This window comes from Podarcis pityusensis (assembly GCF_964106645.2).
Source record: "Podarcis pityusensis genome assembly, chromosome: 2".
Taxonomy (NCBI): Eukaryota; Metazoa; Chordata; class Lepidosauria; order Squamata; family Lacertidae; genus Podarcis; species Podarcis pityusensis.
The window spans coordinates 96009123-96034559 of record NC_138029.1 but is presented as its reverse complement, the minus strand read 5'-3'; the positions used below and the strand labels follow the sequence as shown (position 1 = coordinate 96034559).

The 25437-nt window shown below is 39.8% G+C and overlaps 1 protein-coding gene across 1 annotated transcript in view; it reads right to left on the bottom strand.

The window, feature by feature from the left end:
• Positions 1-25437, bottom strand: part of CNTN3 (contactin 3) — a 165194-nt gene that overhangs the window by 126009 nt on the left and 13748 nt on the right. Inside the window, exon 2 of the mRNA XM_080995688.1 lies at positions 1697-1824. Coding sequence (XP_080851814.1) covers positions 1697-1751 — 55 coding nt within the window. The 5' untranslated portion in view covers positions 1752-1824. The remainder of the gene's footprint in view (positions 1-1696; positions 1825-25437) is intronic.

Here is a 25437-nt window from a genome sequence, read left to right as displayed (position 1 = left end):
ACGTTAAACAAATCATCTGGAGACAGCTTTCTAAAACCTTCTTAATGAAATTCAGTGGTTCCTTACTAGCAACAGAAGAGGAATCTGTTTTGATTGTATTTATACGTGGTATTTGGTGGTTTCAACCTGATCAACCTTTGCTTACTTCAGTCCACTTCTTACACTGAGCACTGGCTTATATCTTTTTTCTTAGTTGATTTCTCTCCCCCCCAAACAAAAAAGCAAACAATATGCAAAATTATATGCAAAGATATGGTTAATACATGTGATAAAGTCAAACTCCAAGTAGCACTGTATTTCTGCTGAATAGTTTTATACTATAGATAACACAACTTTTTTACACAGTGATATGCATTGCTGTATGTACTGGTTTATGTGCTGATTAAATTAGGAAACTTGAGAATGTATATGTATGTAATATGATAAGAGGTGAGCAGGGGAGGTGCACCCTGCTTCCCTTTGGGTGGGTCTCCCTCGTGGATCTTGGCAAGCTGATGTCTGCACAAAAGCTCAGCTGGATAGGGTTGCTGCTGGGCCACAGCACCCCAGGTTGCCTATGGGGCTCATCAGATTGGCCTGTGCTAGTGGACCTGGCAACTGGGCAGGACTGGAACATCAGCCAACTAGAGTGCTGCTCAATGACAGGATCCCTGCTCTATGCCACACTACTCTTACTGCTCCAAAACCAAAATAAGGTTGCTCCTTGAGTGGATTATTGCTTCTAGACCCTGCACCCTGAGTGCACTAAATTCCACCCAGCTCCTTATTCCTTATGCTTTTTAGAAACATCATACTATCAGTGAAGGATACTCTGGTTTTGCTCATGGCTAAGAATTCTCACGCGGGTGAGGACGCGGGTGGCGCTGTGGGTAAAACCTCAGTGCCTAGGACTTGCCAATCGTATGGTTGGCGGTTCGAATCCCCGCGGTGGGGTGAGCTCCCATCTTTTGGTCCCAGCTCCTGCCCACCTAGCAGTTCAAAAGCACCCCTAAGTGCAAGTAGATAAATAGGTACCGCTTTATAGCGGGAAGGTAAACGGCGTTTCCGTGTGCTGCGCTGGTGCTGGCTCGCCAGAGCAGCTTCGTCACGCTGGCCACGTGACCCGGAAGTGTCTTCGGACAGCGCTGGCTCCCGGCCTCTTAAGCGAGATGAGCGCACAACCCTAGAGTCGGACATGACTGGCTCGTTCGGGCAGGGGTACCTTTACCTTACCTTAAGAATTCTCAAAATGGATAGATTGAGCCACCCCTGAGCTGTGCAGAAATCATTTTGTAATGGTGAAAGCCTTTCCCAAACTTTTAAACAATTTTGTTGTTGCTGTACCACTTGGGTATTTATGCTGATTTGTCTGCTTATTTGCATTGGATGTCATATTTTAAATATACATTCTTATTTATTCAGTATATCGGTGTTCATTTTAATGCACGCATCTAGGTTTATCACCACCACATATTTTTCTTTGTGACTTTTAGGGAATGGCCCTCCTTCTTTTGAATGTCTGTGTTTGCAAGCTGCATGTAATAACCAACACAGGAAAATGAAGTTGTTTTTATACTCCATTAATGTTCCAAATTTATAATGCACTTATTTTTAATGGACTGAAAAGTTTAGCTTTACTGTTGCAACATTTTATTTTGAAAGGAATGATTCAGTTGCAGCTCTAATTTAGAAATTATAGATAAACATATATCCTCACCTCCAAGGCAGCCAACAAAGGAAAGCAGGAACATCTGTTTCCATAGTAACAACATCTTCAGCTGCCAAAAGTTAGAAGTTCTTGTCCAGCCTCAAATGAACAGTACACTTAAGTCTTCCACACAGAACCTTTAATCTGTTAAAACAACATGAATACACAAATAATTTAATTATAGGATTCACCACATGAAAAGCCTGTTACCTGTCACATGAACTTTTTAATGGAAGGAAGATTGACGCTCCCTCATGGCCATAAAAAATTATTCACTCTTCAATTCAGGCTCAAAAAAACCCCTATACTTAGAATTAGAGAATTACACACTGTGCCAGCTAGCAATCAAGTAATCTTATTTCTTTAGGAGTGCTGTTCTTGCTGTAGTTTCAATAAGCAGACTTGGTGTGTTCCAAAGTCTACTTTATCTTGCCAGTGTCAAAGGACCACCTGAGAAGAGTCTCATCTTAAATGTGGGAAATGGGGAAATGGTAGACATAGAGGTTATTCCAGGCAGTTCCTACTGGACCCAGAAGGAGTTCAAACAAGACCCAAAGGTGCATGCAGAAGGTATCAGGTTCAATCCCTGGAATCTCCAGGTTGGTCTGGGAAGGTCCCCTGCCTGAAAGACTGGAAAGCCTCTGCCAGTCAATGTAGGCAATAACTGAGCTAGATGGATTAATGGCTCTAACTTAGAATAAGGTTATTTCCTATGATCCTAACATAATATTCTATTAATTACTATATCTGCACTGGAATCCCGGTGACCTGGATAGCATATCTGACTACAAAAGGAAAATAATCTAGAAGTGTATGCAAATTCATTCTCAAATTTAGAAAAATAAATAAATGAATAATTGCCGTAAAGCAATACTCTCAAGCACAGCAATGGTTCAGTCAAACAAATACCAGAATTTTAAAGTGCACACACTAATCCCATCAACAGACCTACTCAAGCTTTCTTAAACCTTAGACCGAACTCCACAGAGAAATCACATGCTTTACAACTATAGCTCCTTCACAGATAATAGCCACAGCTCTTTCACCCATAGGCACATGGTAGATTTCCTCAGTGTTCATATGTATTTGTGGGTTTTCATTTGCTTGATTTGCTTCTTCTTTCCTCTCCTCAGACATTTTCGCTCGCTCCATCCAGCCCCTAACAGATGAAAGCATCTTTCCTGTTTCTCCACCAGCATGAACATTCAATTGTATTACTAAATTCTGCCTGGTGACACAATCATGGATATACAATAAAGATCATATGAAAGGCAGCCAGGAAACAAGTCTTCCTCCTGGTACTTATGCAGTTCAGCATTATAAGAATTATCTTCATTTGGAGATCAAAACAGGTTTTCTTTTAAAAAAAACCCAAAAACTAATGTTGCCATGTTAGCCCAACAAATCTCCATGAAACTTAATGCCTGGCTACAGTACAGGGCTGGAAATATGCCATTTCCTTTATATTTCATACCTGAGGCTAGTTTAAATTATTAGGTTTATTCAAAGAAACAACTATGTTAAAAACCAGTTGTGTTAGCCAAATTGCAGTGTTATGTAAGAACTGGCTAATGTGCCTAATATATTTGACATTTCCATGACTTTTGTTGCATTACAAAAAATACCAATATGAGATTTTAAATATGTATGTATGTATGTATGTATGTATGTATTGGATGTCTGTGGGCTGAAGAGAAATAAATTTGTGGACTGTTAAGTCCCAGCAGTTCTCACTTCCTTTCACATCTTTTAATCCACTACAAAATGATGCTTTTGTGCACTGGAAATCTCAGCAGTCATATACAGTGGTACCTCGCGAGACGAATGCCTCGCAAGACAAAAAACTCGCTAGACGAAAGGGTTTTTTGTTTTTTGAGCTGCTTCGCAAGACGATTTTCCCTATGGGCTTGCTTCGCAAGACGGAAACGTCTTGCAAGTTCGTTTCCTTTTTCTTAACACCGTTAATACAGTTGCGACTTGACTTCGAGGAGCAACTCATAGAATGCGGTGTGGTAGCCTTTTTTGAGGTTTTTAAAGACTTTGGTGATTTTTGAAGCTTTTCCAAAACTTTCCCGACACCGTGCTTCGTAAGACGAAGAAAATCACAAGACGACAAAACTCGTGGAACGAATTAATTTCGTCTTGCGAGGCACCACTGTAAACTTCTCAGTGAAAGTGATTAAACAAAGGGGAAAGCCACATCCAGGGAAAATGCAGAGAGCATTGTTAGTTTTAATTGTATTCAAATGTCGCGGTTTAAAAGGGGTGCATGTGGAGATTTGCTAAGGCTTTAAGGCAGCACTCCCCTGTTGCAGAATTCCTGCATCTTATCTTAGAAAAAGAGCCACAATGTGAATTTGAGTTGGAGTATTAATAATCTTGCCATTTAAACTCAGTCAGGTACAGTACTTTTGCGGGAGTTTTTTTTTAAAAAAGCAAAGCTTGTATTGCTGTTCCATTTGTATAACTGAGTCTGCTCTATAATACCTTAGAGGGGAACAAAAATTTCATCATTATTCAATTACTCGTTGAAGAAACAGGAGTATTATCACCATGACACAGAGGTCACAAGTGCACGAAGAGATTATATTACAAAAGTAATGAAAAATTATGTTTCCAATTATATTCTGGCATGATTATTCAGCTCGTGAAAATATAGGTGTTTGCCTCAGACTATTCAGTGATACTGTTTGAGGTCTCTGAACTTTTCAAAGTGAAATATATTTCATATATTCTATAAAGCAGATTACCAGCTTTTAAAATGCAGAAAATAAATGTCTTGGGATTCTCCCCAAGCATTTATCTCAACATCAAATTGTACGGCAATTACACAATATATACTAGGACATTTCCTAAAATTTACATGCGTTGCAATCTTTAACCAATATATGAACTCCTTCAGATGCTTTGAAATGCACTGTCATCCGCAGTCTCACCCAAAAAACTGAAATTATTTTATATATTTATTTCTAAGATTAATGTCCTGAATGCTAGCTGATAGCAGCTTACAAAAGTCATTAATACATACATACAGTGAAATAACCAAATTATTGACACACAATCAGGATTACCCATTATGTTGGACATAGATATTAAAATTGATCTTTAGAATTGTACCCAAACTCTAAAACTACAGAAGTATGGATTTTTCTTTCTGCGTCTCACTTCATTCTGAGGCAACTCACTTCGTCGGCCAACACTCTAAAACTACAGCTGATGGCAAATATGCATAGATAGTCTATAATTTTTCATTCATTCATTTATTTAATAAAATTTATACACCCCTTGACTGCAACCCCCCCCAAAGCAGTTTACAAAAGATAAAACAGTAAAATCAAGAAAAAATTGCAACCATACAGGAAAACATGCAAAAGTTATGCTACTAAAACAGAATCTCGACTTTCTAAGCATCTGGGTAGACTTGTCTAAACAGGAATGTTTTTAGCAGGTGACGGATAGGAGTACAGTGAAGGCATCTGCTTGATCTCAACAGGCAGAGAGTTCTAAAGTGCAGGTGCTGCCACACTAAATGACTGAGTTCTTACAAAAGTGGAACGGGTATAATGTGGCATCTGTAGAACTGCCAATTCTGCTGTTCTAAGCAGTTGAGTGATTTTACTTTCTTGGGCTCCGTGATCACTGCAGGTGGTGACAGCAGTTACGAAATTAAAAAACGCCTGCTTCTTGGGAGAAAAGTGACAACAAACATAGACAACATCTTAAAAAGCAGAGACATGACCTTGCCGACAAAGGTCCGTATAGTTACAGCTATGGTTTTCCCAGTAGCGTTGTATGGAAGTGAGAGCTGGACCATAAAGAAGGCTCATCGCCGAAGAATTGATGCTTTTGAATTATGGTGCTGGAGGAGACTTTTGAGAGTCCCATGGACTGCAAGAAGATCAAACCTATCCATTCTGAAGGAAATCAGCCCTGAGTGCTCACTGGAAGGACAGATCCTGAAGCTGAGACTCCAATACTTTGGCCACCTCATGAGAAGAGAAGACTCCCTGGAGAAGACCCTGATGTTGGGAAAGATGGAGGGCACTAGGAGAAGGGGATGACAGAGGATGAGATGGTTGGACAGTGTTCTCAAAGCTACTAACATGAGTTTGACCAAACTGCGGAAGGCAGTGGAAGACAGGAGTGCCTGGTGTGCTCTGGTTACATGGGGTCATGAAGAGTCGGACATGACTAAATGACTAAACAACAACAAGCAGTTGAGTGGGCACATTTAGGGTAAGGCAATCTCAAGGGTAAACTTGTAGGTTCATTAGGACCTAAATAACAAAACAAACAAACAAAACGGGAAACTGATTTGGAATTATGGAAAACTGAACTTAGGAAAACTAAACTTAAAAGTGGGGGGGGGGGGAGAAACTGAGAAAAAAACAATAGCTTCAGATACAGAGCAAAACCGACAAAGTCTTTAAGAAGAGGCCCATATTTGACTCATTACAGTATTCCCACCCAAAGGCTACCAGAGAATGTATTTCCATGTCATTGCTATACCTAAGTAGGAATGGCAGAAGCTGGCAAATCAGCCAAAAGGTGTTCTGAGGAGCTAAGGCACCTGGGCCAAAATCAGTAAAACCACATTTCATACCTGATCTGTCTGGTGCAACACTGTCTAGAACAGGCTGAATACCAGTTTCCTGGACATGAAAACTATCTACCAACAATGCCTCCATCCCATCCATTTATCAATCTTCAAGCAGTCCATTGCCAAGTCCAAACACTGATTCAGCACTCGCATAGCCTCAGCTGACTCGGATAATGAAGAGAATACAGTTCAGCGTCAACAGCATACTGATGGTACATGTTCTACAAACCCTCAAGTGAACTCACTCAAAAGCTTCACTGAGATCAGTAGAGAGGAACCTCAAACCCTACTGGCAACCAGAACTCTCCCCATGTCACGAACCTAACCTCAAGTATGATAGCCTGTCTTTGAACTCTGATTACGCCTCTTTCTGGATGGAGGACAGAGTAGGGTATGTGAGTGTGTGTAGTCTACAAAGCTAAAGTACGCATTCATTGTTCCACCCACTTTTGCTTCTGGCCCCACCCACCACTGGCATGTGGTCCTTGGAAGATCACCCAGAAGAGCATGTGGCTGAAAAAGGTTCCTTAGCCTGAAAGAAATGTTAGAAAGCAAAGGAGTTAAAACCTAGATGGATCTTTATGCCTTCTTCTGCCTAGAAACAGATCTTTCTGCAAATCACAGTGCAAACCTCCCCTGTCTTGATATATTGATCTTGACAAGAAGTGAGGTTTTTTTAATCGGTTCCACTAAAAAATACAAACAATTCTAACATATTATACATGTAATATAATATGCCTATACACTCTTAAATAAGCAGCACAGAAATAGATACATACGTAGATACTTATTTTTGTGCATCATCTTGCATATTGATCGCATATAAGGAATTACGATGCACACATAGAAACACAAGGCATGAGTGGTTCGGACATAAGGAGACACTCAGTGCAACAGATGGCCTGATGCAGGCAAAGCTTGACTGATTCAAAACTGCCAGATTCTGTGTAGAAATCCATTCAAAACAAATTCATCCTCTGTCCACGCTGCCCACAATCCACAGAGATAGCCCAGTAGGATACCATGGTCAATGGTATCAAAACTGCAGAGACACGCTTCTCCGTCTTTGCCCAGACATATGTCATTCATGAGGGCAACCAAGGCTGTTTCATTGCCAAACCCAAGCCCAAACCTAGTTTGAAAAGAGTCTGGACTAAATCATCTGTTTTCACCAAGAACGCCCCAAACTCGACAACCACCACCCTATCATGCTGTTGGTACGGGACAGGCTAATTCAAGTGTCACTCTAAAAAGAAAAGCAAATGCATTTAAGCATGTAGCTCAGTCGGTAGAGCATGAGACTCTTAATCGCAGGGAGGTGGGTGAGCTCCAAGCAAAAGATTCCTGATTGCAGGGGGGTGGACTAGATGACCCACGTGTTCCCTTCCAATTCTACAACTCCATTAATCTATGCTATGGAAACGCCCCAGGCCAAAACCACCACCACCCTGTAAATTTGTTTAGTCTTATTGATGCAGCCTGGAATCCACAGGAACTCTTCACTGTTGAAAGTTTCTGTTTTGTCCAGACATGTTATTACAGAACTGTCAAGACAAAACCTCTTCAATCCTCCATGGGATTTATCCTATAACATTATTGTCCAGCTATTATTCTGGCACTGTCCTTGAGGGGGAACATTATCTGTCTTTTTTTCTTTCACTTTTTCTTTCTTTTTACAAATAGTAGTAGTGGCAGAACTGAGGTTTACATGTTACTTCTGGGTACTTTTGCCCATAGAGACCCAGAGTTCAATATGCTTGGATAAATCTCTCTTGTGCTCCCATCCTCTTTCCTAATCCATCTTCCTTCTCTCCTAATGCCTGTTTGAGCAGACAGCATTGCAATTTCTTTTGAAATTGGTATTTTCAATAGCTAGATGACATCTGCACTCTGACATATATATTTTAGACATGGCCATTGTTTAAATAACTATTTTAAAGGAGCCAGGAGCTTTTAACACAATGGATGATGCAGCCCATTTTAAAGTTAACAAGGGGAAAAAAGTATACACATTTAAAGTGCAATCCCTAACCATGTCTACTCAGAAGTCCTATTGAACGGTGGGGGGGGGGAATGTTCAGAAAACAACCACCAGCATTAACAAAGGATTGGAGCAACCCATCAGTGAAGGATATAAAAGAATGTATGTGTGATGTGTAGAAAATAGAGAAAGAGAGAATTTATTCTGCCTCTTTTAATGTGAGAAACAATGAAGCCAAGTGGTAGAAGACTCTAGATAGACAAGAGGAAGTACTTATTCATACAGTTCATAATGTGAGTCTTTACAAGATGAGGCGATGATTTTATAAGGGGGGTAGACAAATTCATGGATAATATGGCTGAAGAAGGCTATTATATCCATGTCCTTCCTGTGAGAATCCTACAGGCATCAGGCTGGCCATCATGGGAACTATGATGCTTTACAGGACAGGCATTTGGTCTAACCTAACAGGTCTTCTGGGACACGGGTGGCGCTGTGGGTTAAACCACAGAGCCTAGGACTTGCAGATCAGAAGGTCGGCGGTTCGAATCCCCACGACGGGGTGAGCTCCCGTTGCTCGGTCCCTGCTCCTGCCAACCTAGCAGTTCGAAAGCACATCAAAGTGCAAGTAGATAAATAGGTACCGCTCCGGCAGGAAGGTAAACGGCGTTTCCGTGCGCTGCTCTGGTTTGCCAGAAGCACCTTAGTCATGCTGGCCACATGACCCGGAAGCTGTACACTGGCTCCCTCAGCCAATAAAGGGAGCTGAGTGCCGCAACCCCAGAGTCGGTCATGACTGGACCTAATGGTCAGGGGTCCCTTTACCTTTACCAGGTCTTCTACTATGGTCTTAAACTGCACCTTTACCAAAAAATATCAAAAATACAAGAGTCAATGACCTTCTTTGCATACCCCCCCCAAAAAAAGATTAAAAATGGACACAGTAAAAAAAAAAAAAGTTCACATTTCACAGATGGGGCCAGGTCCTAAAAGGCCAATGATAACTCAGAAGATGCCAAATTTCTCTGAGATGAACAAAGGCAATAATATAAAAATACAAAGCACACAAGTCTTGCAAATGTCCACTAGTTTGGAAGGGTATGGTAATAATTGTCACCAATATCTAATCAATGTATTTGTGGGCAGGATGTGCTGTTAATGTTTTAAAGTTTTGTAGGCTTGTTTGCAAGGCTGAAGACACACAGATCTGGACCCATAAGCCCCCACTTTCCGCTCCTTGTTCTCTTGTGACAACGAACTTCTTAAGGAGCAAAGGAAGCTGCCCTATAACAAGTCAGGTGATTTGTCCATGTAGCTTGATACTGCTGACTGGCAGTGGCTCTCCAGAAGTTTCAGGCTGGAGTCTCCCAAAGTTCTACTAAGAGATGCTACCTGTTCAACCTGGGACTTTTTGCATGCACTCCTACTGAGCTACAGATCCTCCTGTTTCAAAGAGAAGCCAAGTATGCAGAATTTTGGATGGGTGGCTCTTGCAAAAATCACAGGCACGTCTCCCTTGCTTTTTTATTTTTAAAGGAAGTCTAAAAATACAACAGACTAGATATTATTAAAAACAACAACAATCTGCCTGAAGCATAGGGAAAACCCTACAGCTGAGTTGGAAGCACTACAGGGACATATTTTCAGCCTTTGTCTTAATTAGAGGTGCAGTCTGAAATGGAATTATCCTCACTGTGAAGCCTCTGACAGACTTGCTTTGTCTTCATCTCTAAAAGGTTATTGTCATAATTAAGACTGGATTATGAACCCCAAATTACTGATTCCACGCTGAAAGTCAAAATCCACAATTACCAGTGAAATCGTGCTCATGTAATTACCAATTACACTATCTTGGTAAATTGTTTCATTTCACTCACAACAACAGGTATTTCTGCACCATCCTGCTAATCACCAAGACACAAAAATGCCTTTTCTTATCTTGAGAATCCCAGCTACTTGAGACTCTTTTACTGTTTAAATAACTGTTTCTGCTAAATTAATCTGTACTCACATAACGGCTTGATTTTAATCATCTATACTATTTTCTGTTTATAGAGACGTTCATGACTTGTTTTATGATTACATGCTAAAACGATCCACCAGCTCTCCCATTTACACATATATTTCCAAGACATCTGCAGCATCATTTCATTTTTATTTCCCTTTCATTTTAGCCACTAAATGAACTCTTCCTCAAAATTACTGGTGACTTCCTTGAACGTTAATATGCTTGCTTTTGCCCAAGATTTTATAAAACCATAATATGCCTATCATTCCATATACAGCAGAAATTTAAATGTTGTTACATTTTCCAGTCACCCCAGTGATAATTTTTTACTTTTGGGTTGTTGTTGTCGTTTAGTATTTTAGAACAAAATTAACTGCAGTGCAAAAAGGATGTAAAGTTTATGTTGCTTCACTCTCCTTTACCATAAATACCAAGTTGTTTCATTACACTCACAGCCCTCCACTGCATATTATTGTTGAACTTCAAAATGATTATTAGATTTTTAGATGTCTGTGGCTTTCATTTTTTTTAAAAAAGTACAGGGTGGGATTCAATCAAATTTTACTCAAAGTAGGTGAATTGACATTAATGAGCATGGCTAAGTCCCATTTATTTCAAGGGTATACTCTAAGTAAAACACAGCTGAATACCACCCAAAGTTGTGAGTTATCATGATGAAAGCGCATCATGATAGTATTCCATGAATGCTCAGAAACAAGACAGCAAGATTTGCAAATAAGGCCTGTGGTTTGAAGACTGTGCCTTTATACATAATTTGGGTCTATGAACTAGTTACAAGCCACTTTATTAGGCAAATAAGTACTGTGTGTTCCTTGGGTTCAGTCCTGTAGTGTTGTGTTAACTGTCTTGGAGGATCTTGTTAAATATGGAGGATCTTGTTTAAGATGGAAAGGCGTACAAGTATTTTAATTAAGAAATACTTCCCCATAATTGCCACCATATGGGATTTGGCATACCAATTTTAGACTGAAAACAAGCTTTTATGTATTTATTAAAAACATGTGTCTCCCACCTCAACAGAGGCACTGAAGTTGGCCTATTTTGTTTATATACAAACAACAGAAAAGAACCAATAGTGTTCTTTAGTTTATACAAACAACAAAATTACAAGAACCAACAAGTAGGAGGAACCAGGTGATAAACTACAAGAAACTAACAGAAAGAGAAGACCAGGCAAAAAGATCCAAATCTAGCCAAACACTATCTGAACAACAGGCCAAACACCTACCGGAGCCAAAAAGTTTGAAGTTTGTCATGCAATATACACCGGCTGAAATTCCATATTCTCCTTTTTTTTTGCAATTTCCTCCTATAAAAGAGATCCAAGACCTGGAGCATGGAAGGCAGATTAAGAGTATATGGGTAAAAAATGCAGGAGAAGGAAACAATAGTGACTTTATTGTGGGTGTCTGCTATAGACCTCCAAGAAAGACAGAAGATTTTGATTATGTTTTTCCTAGAGCAGATTACCAAACATTCAGAGAGAGATATAGCAGTCCTGGGAGGCTTCAGCTACCCCCATATCTGCTGGAACTCCAACTCTGCCAAGATTGCAAGGTCCAACAAATTCCTCCATTGCCTCGCTAACAATTTCATTTCCCAGAAGGTGGAAGAAGCAACAAGGGGGTCATTAACACGACCAAATCTGCAAAGTAAATGGAAATACATATTGAAAAGTAGTGCTGCTTTTCTGTGCTTTTAAAGCACATAATCTGCGATGGTATCATACAATTAACAGATCTTCTGGGAAATGGACCTTATAAAAGTGTTCTCTTGTTGTCCAAGTTCACTTTAACTAGAACAGCAATGTTTTCTTTGCGTAAACCCATTATGAGAAAAGTTGACAATGCCTTGTAAATTAATAGTTGTAAGTTAATTCTATATCAATCCTATCTGGCTGCTATTCGCTGCCACTTTGGCTCTCTGTTTGGTGGTTACGGCAACATTTATATCTGCTTATGGCTTAATTCTCTTTCCTAGAGTGATTCCAGAGAATCGGGGATCACTTGTGAAATGATAACATCACAATTAACCAATTAGATTTGTGTATACAAATCTAATTGTGTATACAACATCAATGAGGGGAAAGAAGTCAATGATAATGAAGGCAATGCTTTCTGCTGGGTGAACCAGCTAATTAGATCATCAATTGCTCTCTGCACCTTCACATCCAACTTGCTGCAAAATCCTGTGGATTCCTTAAAAAGTGGGGGAGAGTGCTTTTCCTCACTTGTGAAAATTGTTGTGAAAAGCACCCCATCTTTTGGCCTAGCCCTAAAACTGCACCAACCTTTGAACCCTGGAGGCAAATATAATAAGAAAATAAGATAAATGTGTTACAGTAAATGCTTATCTGTAAAAAGTGCTAATATGCAAGTGTTGTATCCTGCTAAATTAAATACAGAAATATCATCAGTCACTTACAAAAAACAGGCTGGTTTTGAGAAATACTGCATGCAGTATATGATGAAGGGCCAATGCTAATTGCAAGCTAGGCAAAACAATGTTTGTGCCAGAAGAAACAGAGAAAGGACAAAGAAAGGAAGAGAATGCCAGGCACTTTGGCTCCTTGGAGGTCTCATTAGATCTTTGCACTTCATCTGTGCAACAGTATTGCTTACTAGAAAGCAGCCTTCGCAGGTAGAAGTTGCTGAGCTGCCTGTGGCTGATCCTATCCCAGCAGGAAACTCTGCAGTACACAGGGAACCTCAATTAAGCTGAACAGTAAAGAAAAAGGAAGAAAAGAAATAGTAATAGAATATAGCCCTTAAAAAAAAATTGTACTTGTTTGGGGGGGATTTTTTTTAATAAGGTTTGGTTATCATTTCAGAAAGATTAAGAATCATTTATTCTAACTTGGTATTCTAACTACTAAATCAGGGACTACTTTCCAGTCCTATGACTGTATCAGTTACCTATTGCCAATATGTTTGTTCCTCCCAATAGATATTATTTAGAATACTTTGGTGCCATTATAAACTGCCCCAGGCATCTATATGATACAAACAAAATTAGATCGGTAGGCCCGCTCTTGAACAAAACAGAATATTGGCTGTGCATATATATTTCCTCTGAATGTCCTTATTTGCCAAGTAAGAGTAGTGATCATTCAGCTAGATAATGTGAGCAATAGTTTCTATATCATACTTTCCCACATTATTTCAGTTTTTCAAATTAATAAAATAACATGTGATAACTTGATTATGTCAGGACGGCGAGGGAACAGACTGTCCTCTGGTGAAGATCAAGTGACCCCATTACATATAGAGGATTCCCCCAAATCCAGAGACCACATAGGGCAATCCCAATGCTTGATATTACATATCTTGGGTGATATTATTCCCGGACTTCAGTTACTGAATACCATACTCCTTATTTAGGCTATCAGTAAACCGCCCTGTGATCCTCAGATGAAGGGTAGTATATAAATTTAATAAATGATAATAAAATAGTCTACCCCACTGGGATTCTCGTTTTCTTAAAACATCTTGCTCATACCGCATGAAGAATCCTACTGATATTCATTCTATAGAAGTTCATTCATTGCCCTTCCCTCCACACTTTTGCAAACCTACTTCCCCACTGAGTGATTCTTTTCATTGAAAAAGAGTATTTGGTATTTGGAACAGTGATTCTTTTTTATACACCAACCTGGCTTCACGGGGTTAGCTAAAGCAATTTGTCAAGAGCTCATTCTTCTTCGTGATTTTAAAAGAAACTATATTATCCATAATATATGGATAATAATATTCTGTATTTTCTCAATGTGATTTCCCAAAAAGAATTTGGTCTTCTCTACCCGTAAGTGACAAATCTCATTGTACTAAACACACATACCAAAAAAAATCATACAAGCCTGAATTGCAAGTGAGGCACTATTCAAAGGACTATTCCATTTTTAACTTCACAGTATGAAAATCAAAGGTGAGTTTATTCAAAATTCAAAAAAATGTGCAAGGGTTGTTCCTTCACCAGAACATTAATTTGAGCTCTTGCCTCTCAACTCCGTCAACTTCTTTTCATCCCACAATGCCAAAAAATTAAACAGAAACTCCATGGGGTAGGAATGTGTCGTTTTTGTTCATACTATAAAGCATGATTCATGTTCGGCCAATCAAGTAGAAAGGAGATTTATTTTTACCATTTTTGTATTTTAAACATATAGTCAAGGGCCACTCCCTACACGGTGTCAATATAGTTTTCTCTCTGCATTTTTTTTAGCAAGAGCATTTTTGCCAGCATTTTTTGAAAACTTAAAAAATATTTTAAGCATTAAAGAGAACTGCCAGATTGCTTTTAAAAACATATACAACAGTCCATATTGTGCAAACATTATAAAACGCTTAAACATCTATAGAAACATAAGACCACATCAGTAAAGCATAAGGAAAATGTGGTTGCTTCAATGCCAAATCACAACTTGGGCTGTGTGTCTTCTCTCTTTCTCATAATAAGCTTCTAATTGTCTATATCATGGGTAGCCAATCCTTCTACCATCCTTAGGTGGCATATTCCAAAGTGCAAACAGTGATAGGGAACCTGTGGCTCTCCAGATATTACTAGATATTACTTTCATTATCCCTGACCCTGACCACTGGCTGTGTTCACGGGAGCCGATCTTCCCTAACACTGGTCTATATAAAAGGCAAAAAGATACGCAAAATAACAACAGGTGTGTTTGTGTTTGTGAATTAGACAATGACTGAAGCCACAAAGTGTTAATCTTAGCCGGCGAGGCCGTCATCAGCACACACACATTAGCAACCGGAAGTCTCCATCACTACTGTACACTGTATTTGCAGCATCTTTATAAAAGGAAAAAGGGAAAAAAGAATTGTATATATATTTTTGGTTTCTGCAACAGAATACTGCTTTAGTTCTTCATTGTATTACAAACAGTACCCGTTCCTCAGCAGCACAAACACAAGATGTGCACAAGAAGCCAGTGTGGTGTAGTGGTTAAGTGGCGGACTTGTAATCTGGTGAACGGGGTTCATGTCCCCGCTCCTCCACATGCAGCTGCTGGGTGACCTTGGGCTAGTTATACGTCTCTGAAGTCTCTCAGCCTCACTCACCTCACAGAGTATTTGCTGTGGGGGAGGAAGGGAAAAGAAGATTGTTAGCCGCTTTGAGACTCCTTAGGGTAGTGATAAAGCGGGATATCAAATCCAAACTCTTCTTCTTCTTCTTCTTGTGAAGATTTATTTGCAATGGCTTCTAACTTCTATGATTACAAAAAGGAGAGGGGAGGGAAAGATGCACATCGCTATTCTTTGACTGTCCATGAGTTACTTGCCAAAAACCAGAGTGTGTGGATAAAATCCGTAGAATCAAATCTATGGTATAATGTAAAAAGATTAAATCCTTCCTCGGCCCTGAGGGGTGGGGTGGAGAATTACACACTTTTTCACTCAATGTAATTACATAAGATTACATGGAATATTAAATATGAGAGCTGTGTGGAATGACCCAAATCTAAAGTGAAATATCAGAAACTTTATTGTACTTTACTATGCACTTCTTGTTTTAATTTTGCAGTCTCTGGCTTTTGGCTTGCCCTAATCAGCACATTTTGTGGTTGTAAAGATTTTATTAATTTCAGGCTGATTGAGTTAAATAATGAAAAGTAACTTTTTAATGTAATTGCTTAAAATTGAGACCAAATTTTATGTTTAAATTAGCAATATTTGAGAAAACTAGCAACCCTCATAGTTTAGTCTACCAAGGTAACACTTTGCCAAGGCCAAAAATTCTGTTGAGCTATGCCAACCCCTAAACATGAACTCATCTGCTGAGAATACTGGATGGGTAGCATTTCTGAAAATGTAGCTGAAATTAATTTTGTGATAACTTTTAAATCAATGCAAGGGTAGATGTTTTTGCTTGCAAGAAACCAAGAGCTATAACTGAAAACATGGAAACATACAACATATAAGCAATCTTCACCTTATTAGACTAAGTCTGAAGATTCTACAATCTATTTCTTGACATTATAAATTACATTAGGGTAAAAGCCCCTTTCAGACAACAATCAATAAATACAATCAGATCTAGAATAAGCCTTATACCCTCATACTCCCTCCTCACATATCATCTGACTTTGTGGGAGGGGGGAATCATAGTTTCCCTTAACACCCATACTGTCTGTGATATTACGGTTTAACTGCTGCTTACAAACCAGGATCTTGTAAGGAAGAGGTGCCGGGGAAAGGACGAGGAATGTATGGGAAGATGACAAATCAAGGTTTATCTATACTACATCTGAACTGGGGCAGAGGTTGCTAAGGAACAGGGTTTATGCTCCCCCCCATTAAAACTCAACAGAGGAAGCACTATAACTGGGGTAAGGCAACAAAGGAGTAATGTTAATCAAAACATGGGCTTCTGAATTGTGCCTGTAAACATTTTTTTAGACTATAGAAGAACCCAATCATAATATTTCAAAGCTCAACTCTGGGCTTGTCCACTCTTCTGCTTGTCCCATGTCTAGAAAGCAAGGGTCTAAGTGGTTTTCCCCTTGCCCCACTCCTTTCCCAGGGAAAACCCGCTCTTTGGTGCTAAATCGGCACAAACGTCAATCCAGAGAAAAACTGAATTGCTGTTTGCTCCAATTGAGCACTAAAGAGTTGCTTTCCCTAGGGGAAAGCAGTGGGGGAAAGGAAGTGTGGATAAGCCCTTGATTTTGCTCCTGGTCAATAGCCCACTAGTCTTTTGTGGCTACTAACATTAGATTACTTGTACCTACAATTAAAAGGAATCTTCACTCCCCTGATTTACTGTTTAAACCTCATAAAACAAAACACTAAATAGCAGGTTGGACAGAGAGACAGGACATGTACTGCTCTATAGATCGTGCCAGACAAAGACATGTTTGACAAGATCGCAGATTTTTCATTTTTGTTATGCAAGAGCTGGCTATTATGCGAAAAGCTCATTTTGTGTCTTCTTAATGTAGCTGTTGGCTAACTCAAAAGTATTAAGTGGCAGCTGATGGCCTGGGGGAAATTAGAGATTTTAGCTACACATTTCTTTTTAAAATGGTGCAGCTAAGACAAAAAGGCTCTGATGATTTATAAAACCATGGGAAATGCTGCACAATATAAGGCTCATCTTCACAAAGTTAGCCAAGTGGTGCGACAAAATCGCAACATTTCTGCACGACAAGGAAACAATGGACACATTAAGACAACAATGATGTGTTATTCAGCATAGTGTTATTGCATCAAATTTTGATATGGAAAAGCCAGAGATGATAAATCACCAGTAAGCACAGTTGACAGATGACCACACACATATAGCAGTTGCCCTTGGCAAGCAGCAATCTCACATTACTAATAACCAACCTAAAATTTGTTGCTAGGGGTGGGGCAGTAATTCTCAGGTTGGCTCTGCCAGCTGACTGAATCCTAAAATACTTGCTGGGAAATGTCCTGACCAGGTGAAATCTCAAACAAGTGTCCCTGCTTTGTGCACGAAAAACACCGTTATCACCATCAAGGGGGGAAAGAATGTGCTTACCTTTTTCTAACACGAGGGTGCTAAGCAGTATAAACTGCAGAATTAGACAAGAGAATACCTGCCTTTGCAGAAAAGCTGCAGGGGATTGGAATGACCCCTAAACCCCAAAAATCATGGTAGAAAAAGGCTTTCATGTTGTGGCTCAGTGGCAGAGTGTATGTTTTGTATGCATAAGGTTCAACCTCCTGAATACACAACCATTCAGTGTAGACAGTAATGGGCTAGATGAGCCAGTGGTCTGATTTGCTGCTTCCAATGTAATATGCAACACGCAGATTACAACATGGATCCACAGAACAGGGAAATATTTGAGGGGAAGGAAAATGAAACTCATTTCGGGCCAGCCAAATGCATCTGAGGACTCTGTCAAATCCTAGCTTCATGGGAAGTAGAGGGTTTTCAGTGAACTTGAGTGTAAGAGAAGGAATCACAAACCATCATAAATATGTTATCAGAACAACCAACAGAAGGTACAAACAAACACGCTCATTCAAAGTAGCCTATCTTCTTTACGAAAAGTAACTTCTCCTTATTCATGGGTTAAAAAAATAAAGCACCAGGAGCCTCTCTTTTCACCAGTACATCAATTTTCAGACCATTCTTTCATTTAGTCACCAATATGGATTTATCTTTTAATTGTAGAAGTATTAACAAAGCAAAGGTTCTCACATTGCTGGTTAACTGTGTGGGAATCTAAGAGCAGAGACTGTAAAGTATTGGCTGCTGATAATTTAAAAAAAATCAAGAAGTATAATAGCTTTAGACTTAAGTGCATCCATACATTAACCTTCTTATAAGGCATTTATAATGGATCTGCTAATACAAGCACAAAGAATGAAACAAACATCTCATGCTGCATCAGTACAACTTTTACTTTTCAATGTCTATGTTCCTTCTCCTTTTACAACTTCAACATGGGGAAGAGAGCAAGAAGGCACTGGCATTCATGCAGTGCAATCCTATGCGTGGTTACCTTTGAAATGACCTGAGCTGTAAAAATTGGCCTTTACAGCACAATTTGAATCCCAGTGCTTTTTCCCTGATATTTTCCTTATAACAGAAATTCCCAAATTTTTAGTGGAAGCTGGTTTGTTGCACAAAAACACGACATCAGCTGTAATCGTGAAACCTCAATTTGCCAGTATGTGATCCTACCCCCAAAAAAAACCAGCCACAGGGCTCATCCACACCTTCAAAACTACTAAAAAATAAAATTCTAAAACATAATTCAGCACAGAGCTAACCAACTAGTAAATTGGAGCCAGAGCTGCCCTCTGAATGGAAAAGATTTTGCCTACTTAGGGCAAAGTCCTAGCATGAGAAAGACAACCAAACTCCAGCTATGTGCCTCTCCTAGTGGCTCATATTTTGCAATCATATACTTTATTTTATTCATTTAAAGCATTTTAACCAGTTTTTTTTCAACCAACCTCCTTTGACTTTACTTCCCTTCAATCCCGCTCTGAAGCCTAAAGTCTGCTATTCCACAGACATTTTCAAAAGTGTTTTGTGATGTCTCAAGATGTGTGTTTGCCCACAGCATACCATGACTTCAAGGCTCTTCCACTGATATATCTCTGGATCCAACCCATTTATTTCAGTTGACTTAAACACACTTGATGATCTGCTGCTAACAAAGAAAACAAACGAATGTTGAAAATACACAAGTGGAAAAAGAAGTGTCTATATTCTTGTAAATAAAAGCCTTGAACATCCAAGCCTACAGAGGTGACAGAGCAACAGATAAAATGGAGCCCTGCTTGACCCCTTGCCATTCAGCATGCATTCAAGTACTTTATCAAGCTTTTATTGGAAATGGTAGGCCTCTACCCTCCACTCAGTCAAGGAAAGGAAGCTTGGAAATCTCATGATTTGCAACATAGAACACAACTACTATATAATATGACCATGGGACATCCAGAAATGTGACACAATGCAGCGACATAAGAACATGAAACATTCCCAAAATATAATTATAAACATACCTTAAGTATGTATACAAACTCAATGAGAGGTCTGAGATTGCTTTGGCCAGGTAATCTCATTTATATTAGGTCTGATTTGAGACCCAATAATCTCTTGTCTCATCTCCTCATCAATAATAAATAATAATAATTTATTATTTATACCCCGCCCATCTGGCTGGGTTTCCCCAGCCACTCTGGGCAGCTCCCAACCGAATATTAAAAACACAATACAGCATTAAACATTAAAAACTTCCCTAAACAGGGCTGCCTTCAGATGTCTTTTAAAACTAAGATAGTTGCTTATTGCCTTGACATCTGATGGGAGGGCGTTCCACAGGGCAGGCGCCACTACCGAGAAGGCCCTCTGCCTGGTTCCCTGTAACCTCACTTCTTGCAGTGAGGGAACCGCCAGAAGGCCCTTGGCGCTGGACCTCAGTGTCCGGGTTGAACGATGGGGGTGGTCCTTCTCTTTCCTGATCTTTCTTATATGCCAGGGTGGCACTTCCTGTTCTGCCTCAAGCAGCAAAACGGGACATGATGATCCTAAATAGGACTTACTTCTAGATACATGACTCTAGGATTGTAGACTATGCCACATTTAGAGGAAGACATGTAGCAGCGCTGGTGATGCCTTTAAGAGATTTGTCACTTAATTCACCACCACCCTTGTTATCTTCAAAGAGCCATTTCTTCAACATTCATTCCTAGCAATCTAGCAATGCAGCCACAAGTCCCCAGGAATTCATGAGCATTGTGATCCAAAACTTCACCATTAGTACTAGAGCTGGGCAAACTTCCCGAAGCTCCTCTTGAATTGATTCAAAAATTACCCAAGTCTTTCCCACCACAGTACAGCCCCCACCCCCAAAAAAGTCAAGTTTTAGGAGCCTTTTCCTTCCTCACAGACGTGAATGGCTCAATTGGTTTATACAGAGCAGGGAGATGACATTGTGGAGGCCAAATGCAATGGAAGGGTGTGGATGATCTCGTGTATGGAGAAGGCCTTCACCCACACCCGCCATTCCCCACCCTTAGATTTGGTTTATACATATCATGAAATCAACCCCGTTCAATGTAACACAGTAGGAGCTTTGACAGCCAAAGCAATGCTAGTTCTGGCTGCCAAAGTGCCTCACACAATCCCTGGCTGACGAATACTTGGCCATGTGAAGCATTTGTCTACCAGGGAAGCTGGCAATTCTTCTCCTGCTTGGGTTTTAATCAGAGCAGATAATAATTTAGGTGCTTCAAACACTCAACTCATCTTTGAGAGAGTCTTTTATGACCTCCTGAGCTCAGCAGCTCAATTGTGAGAGGACTGATGAGAGACATGAATGAAACGATCTGGCTCTTGAAAAAACGAAACAAGTAGAACTGTGGTCCAAGTTCTTGAACGTTTTGCAAAAGTCCAATGCCTTGAATAGAAACTAAACCACAATCTTATTTGGAAAGTAAACTGCCCAGTAAACCATCTCAGGCCCTGCGATCATCAGGTGAGGCCTCGTTGGCGCTGCCACCACTGGAGGTTGTCTGGTTGCTGTTGACCAGTGACAGGGCCTTTTCAGTGGCATTTCCCTGTTTGTAGAATGGCCTCCCTGGTGAGGTGTGCCTGTCTCCCTTGTTAACAGCTTTCAGGAAGAGTTTATTAAAAACCTGATAGTAGAAGGACACAGTTCCTGATAACCTTGAGATCACTGGATGAAAGGTTTTGTTGTTTTGTTTTTGCTGTCTTGACAATGCTTTTCAAACATTGCTTTATTATTTTTGTGTTTGCTACTTCAGTGTCATATTGTATGTACTCACATGGTTGCACACCATCCTGTTAACCATGCACCAGAGCAGTGACTCCAAGAGAACATCAGAACAGTTGCTTCATTAAACAAGGGAATAAACAGGTCTAGCATTGAGGCAACCTTACACAGAACTGAACTGGTAAAGGGCTGAAACATACAAAACATAAATCCCACTGACTGAGATAGGAGGAGCAACAGTTGCAGTTCCTTTTAACCCTTTACCACCATATAATCGCATTTGGGGAGAAGAGAATGACATATATTAAATAGCCACACTCTCTTAGACAAATGTGGGGAAAGAAGCTAAGAAGAGACCATCTTGGTTGGGGTCCTGGAAGACATTTTCCCTGCCTTTGCAGGCCTTTTTCTACCTGGCCTAGGAGGGTGGGGTCCTGACTGACTCCAGTTACAAAAGCTGAGGCTGCTGTAGATGCCAGAGGCCATCTTGGATGTCTCTTAGTGCAGACCCAGGTCATCAAGGCTGAGCTTCCACAGCCACCATCCACCATGAACCACCATTGGCAGGATTGGCAACAACAGCAACAGATATGCTTATGATAATATTTTATTCTCTTGCTAATTATGCTGTTTTTATTGTGCATTTTATATTTGACTTCCTTTAGTAATGTTTTCCTTTGAAATGCTCAAGATTTTTTCTTTGTTAACTTTGCTGTGTTAAATGTGCACTCTGTAGTTGCCCTCCGTTGTAATGTTTAGTTTTGAAATATTTAAGCAACTATTTCAGTTTCCTGTTAATTATGTTGTTTTGAATGAATATATAATATATCTGATTTTCTTCAAGTAATCTGGACCTTTTCCTTTTATTCTGGATTGTTTTATTTGATGCTTTAATGTGTTTTAAACCACTTTGAGATGTTTTCTTAAATATAAAGTGATATGGAAATGGGAATGAATGAAATGAAAATGCATAAACAAAAAGAATTGATGACAACTGTGATGACAAGATAGATTACACAACATAGAGTAGAGAAAGATGACCTTGAAACATTTGTGACTAAATGACTGTGGGGGACAATGGCTGAAACCACATTCCCTTGCCCAATTCAGAATACACAAAAATAAGGCTGGAACTTGTCAGAGAACATCACAAGCAGCCAAACTAGCCAGGAGCAACTTTCTCAGGAAAACCATATATGTTGTAAACAAATCTCCCCTAATTCGTTAATGACCAGCTAAAGATTTGTGGTTGCCAGCTGTGTTCTCTTTCAGGGATTTTGTCCCAAACCTTAAAATATATTTCCAAAAATGTGAGCATCATCTCTCCCCCTGCATATCCAGAGCTGGAAGGAAGCCTTGGAAAATAAAATTGTGGATCCTTGAATATGCACCGATAAACAAATTAATGCATCACAATCACTGCCTGCTTTCTGATGAACATTTTATTTGCAGAATGATAGCATAGTCCAGGCATCCCCCAACTCGGCCCTCCAGATGTTTTGGGACAATTCCCGCCATCCCTGACCACTGGTCCTGTTAGGCAGGGATGGTGGGAGTTGTAGTCCCAAAACATCTGGAGGGCCGAGTTTGGGGATGCCTGGCATAGTCAGACTTTGAGGCTAAATGTTTCATTTGCACCCTCTATCTTCCTCCCAGGGAACTCAGGGTGGCATACATTGTATTCCAGTTCTCACAAAAATCCTAGTGAAGTAGCTATGTCTCAAAGACTATAACTAACACAAGGTCATCTAGCATGATTCATTGCAGAGCGTGATTTTTAGCTAAGTCCAGCACTCTATCCTCTTATCTAAAATGTATGGTCTGCAGATGAAAAAAAAAACGTATTAACTCATGCCTAACCTCATTATATTCAAACATCTGCTGACTTCTTGCATATTTCATTTTACAGTAACACTCAGAATCTCTTTAAGGGTTGGTATCAATTATTTATACCATTTCAACATTTCCCATTCAATCATTCATTCATGCAGTACAATTTGTCCATAGTAACTTTTTGCCCAGTCACGCCCACTTAATGAGACGTTAATATAAAATAGGGAGAAATGCTCAGATTCCAGAACACATTTATAATAACTTGATAACTCAATATCAATAATTTGCCAAAGCCTAAAAATTGACATTTTATTCCTTAGTACTGTATGTAAGTATTTTTTTCCTAACAGGCAGTTTTTAAACAATTAAAAGGTGGAAAAACAAACATATTCACCAAGAAGTAAAAGCATCACTTGTTAGTTTTAGTCCTCTTCTCATTGTATAAACAATTAGCATGATAACCTATCATTCATTTGACTTATTGCTTGTTCACTACAAAAAAAGTATAAGGATATGAAGAGCACAAAAACAAAAAGTATGTCTTATAATAAAGTCATTACTGTGGCGTTTGCCCATTCTTTGGGAATATGTTTGTATTGGGGGAGAGAAAGGGTTAATAGGTTGACCAATAAGAAAGCCCGGAGGCGGAGCCTACCTGATTTTGAGGCTCAGCCCAGAGGTTTTGACAGTTAGTTTGGTTGGTTGGTTCTTTTGGCGGTGGGGCGGAGGGGAGATAGAGGAGTCAGAGTGAGTTAAGAGGCAGGGACAAGACTGAGAGGGAATAGAGTGACAGCGTTTCGAATATATTTTAAAACTTGCTTGTGTTTGAAATAAACTTTAATCTTCATTGTTAACTCTACCTGACTGAGGCTCAGTACTTCACCAGGGAACCCTGGGTTTTTTCCCACAAAATTGGTGGCAGCGGAGGAATACAGTAGTGGTGTACAGGTCAATAGTCCGTGAAACGACCGGGGGCTCTGTACGAACGCCATAATTACAATGACCCAGCAAAATTTCCGCAGCAGAACATTTATCTAAACCAGTCAATTGACTGGGAGATGTTAATGATGGCACCAGGCAGATGCCTCTGGGGAGAGCTTTCCACAAGAGGGAGGCATAACTGTTGCGGATCAACTAAAGAAAATAGCACACAGAAAGAGACATGGGTCCTTTTGCAGGGTGGGGCTGCTGCCTTGGATGGCAGAAGACAACCAAGGATAGGCATCAGCTTTGAAACCTACAAGAGTGCTGGGCCCCGGTGGCTGCCCCAAGCTGCCAGTTACTGACACTGCCCCTATTTACCGAGTACCTGTCTCAAAGTTCCATATCACTCTGCAATCCCGTACTTTCCAATCAGCCCCAATGAGATTTATTCCCACGTACGTCTGCATAGTCATTTAGCATTATGAATAAAGCACTCGGCGAATGGTACAATAAATATATACAAGATTTATTTCCTGAACACAATGTAGGCTGTAATTTAAGAACTTTTTCAACGGTTGATGCAGAATTAAATTACATGCCAATTTTATCCAGCAGAATGCAGGGAATAGTTGGAAAACACAGCTCCTTCAACTCAAATATGTGTTGGCTCAAATTCATGTTTCTGCACAATGCTATGTTCTTAGCCTATTTAGTCAATAGAGGCAAAAATTAGAACAGATGGGAAGAAAATTAAGTTCAAGCCAGATACATTTTTTTTTAAAAAAAGTAATAATCTCTGAAGTCATATCTTCAAAAACATTAGTACATTTCCTAAAGAGCTAGAGGCATATACCTCCCACTGCCCAAGGCAGAACCAATTCTTCAAAAGCACCATATATAGTAGATAGATACTTAGCCAGTTATCTTTTAATGGTGGTGTAAACATCACATTAACTCTTCCAAACCTTTCTTAAATATACTTCGGTATGCATTTCTGACAGCACAGACCACATGCCATAACTAATTTATATGCCCGGGGGGGGGGGCAGAGAAGATTCTTTATCTTTTAACTGCAGTTCCCTAAGGTCTACAAGAAAGTCATGACTCCAAGAGTTCAACCTATCTCACATTTAGTAACTTCTGTAAG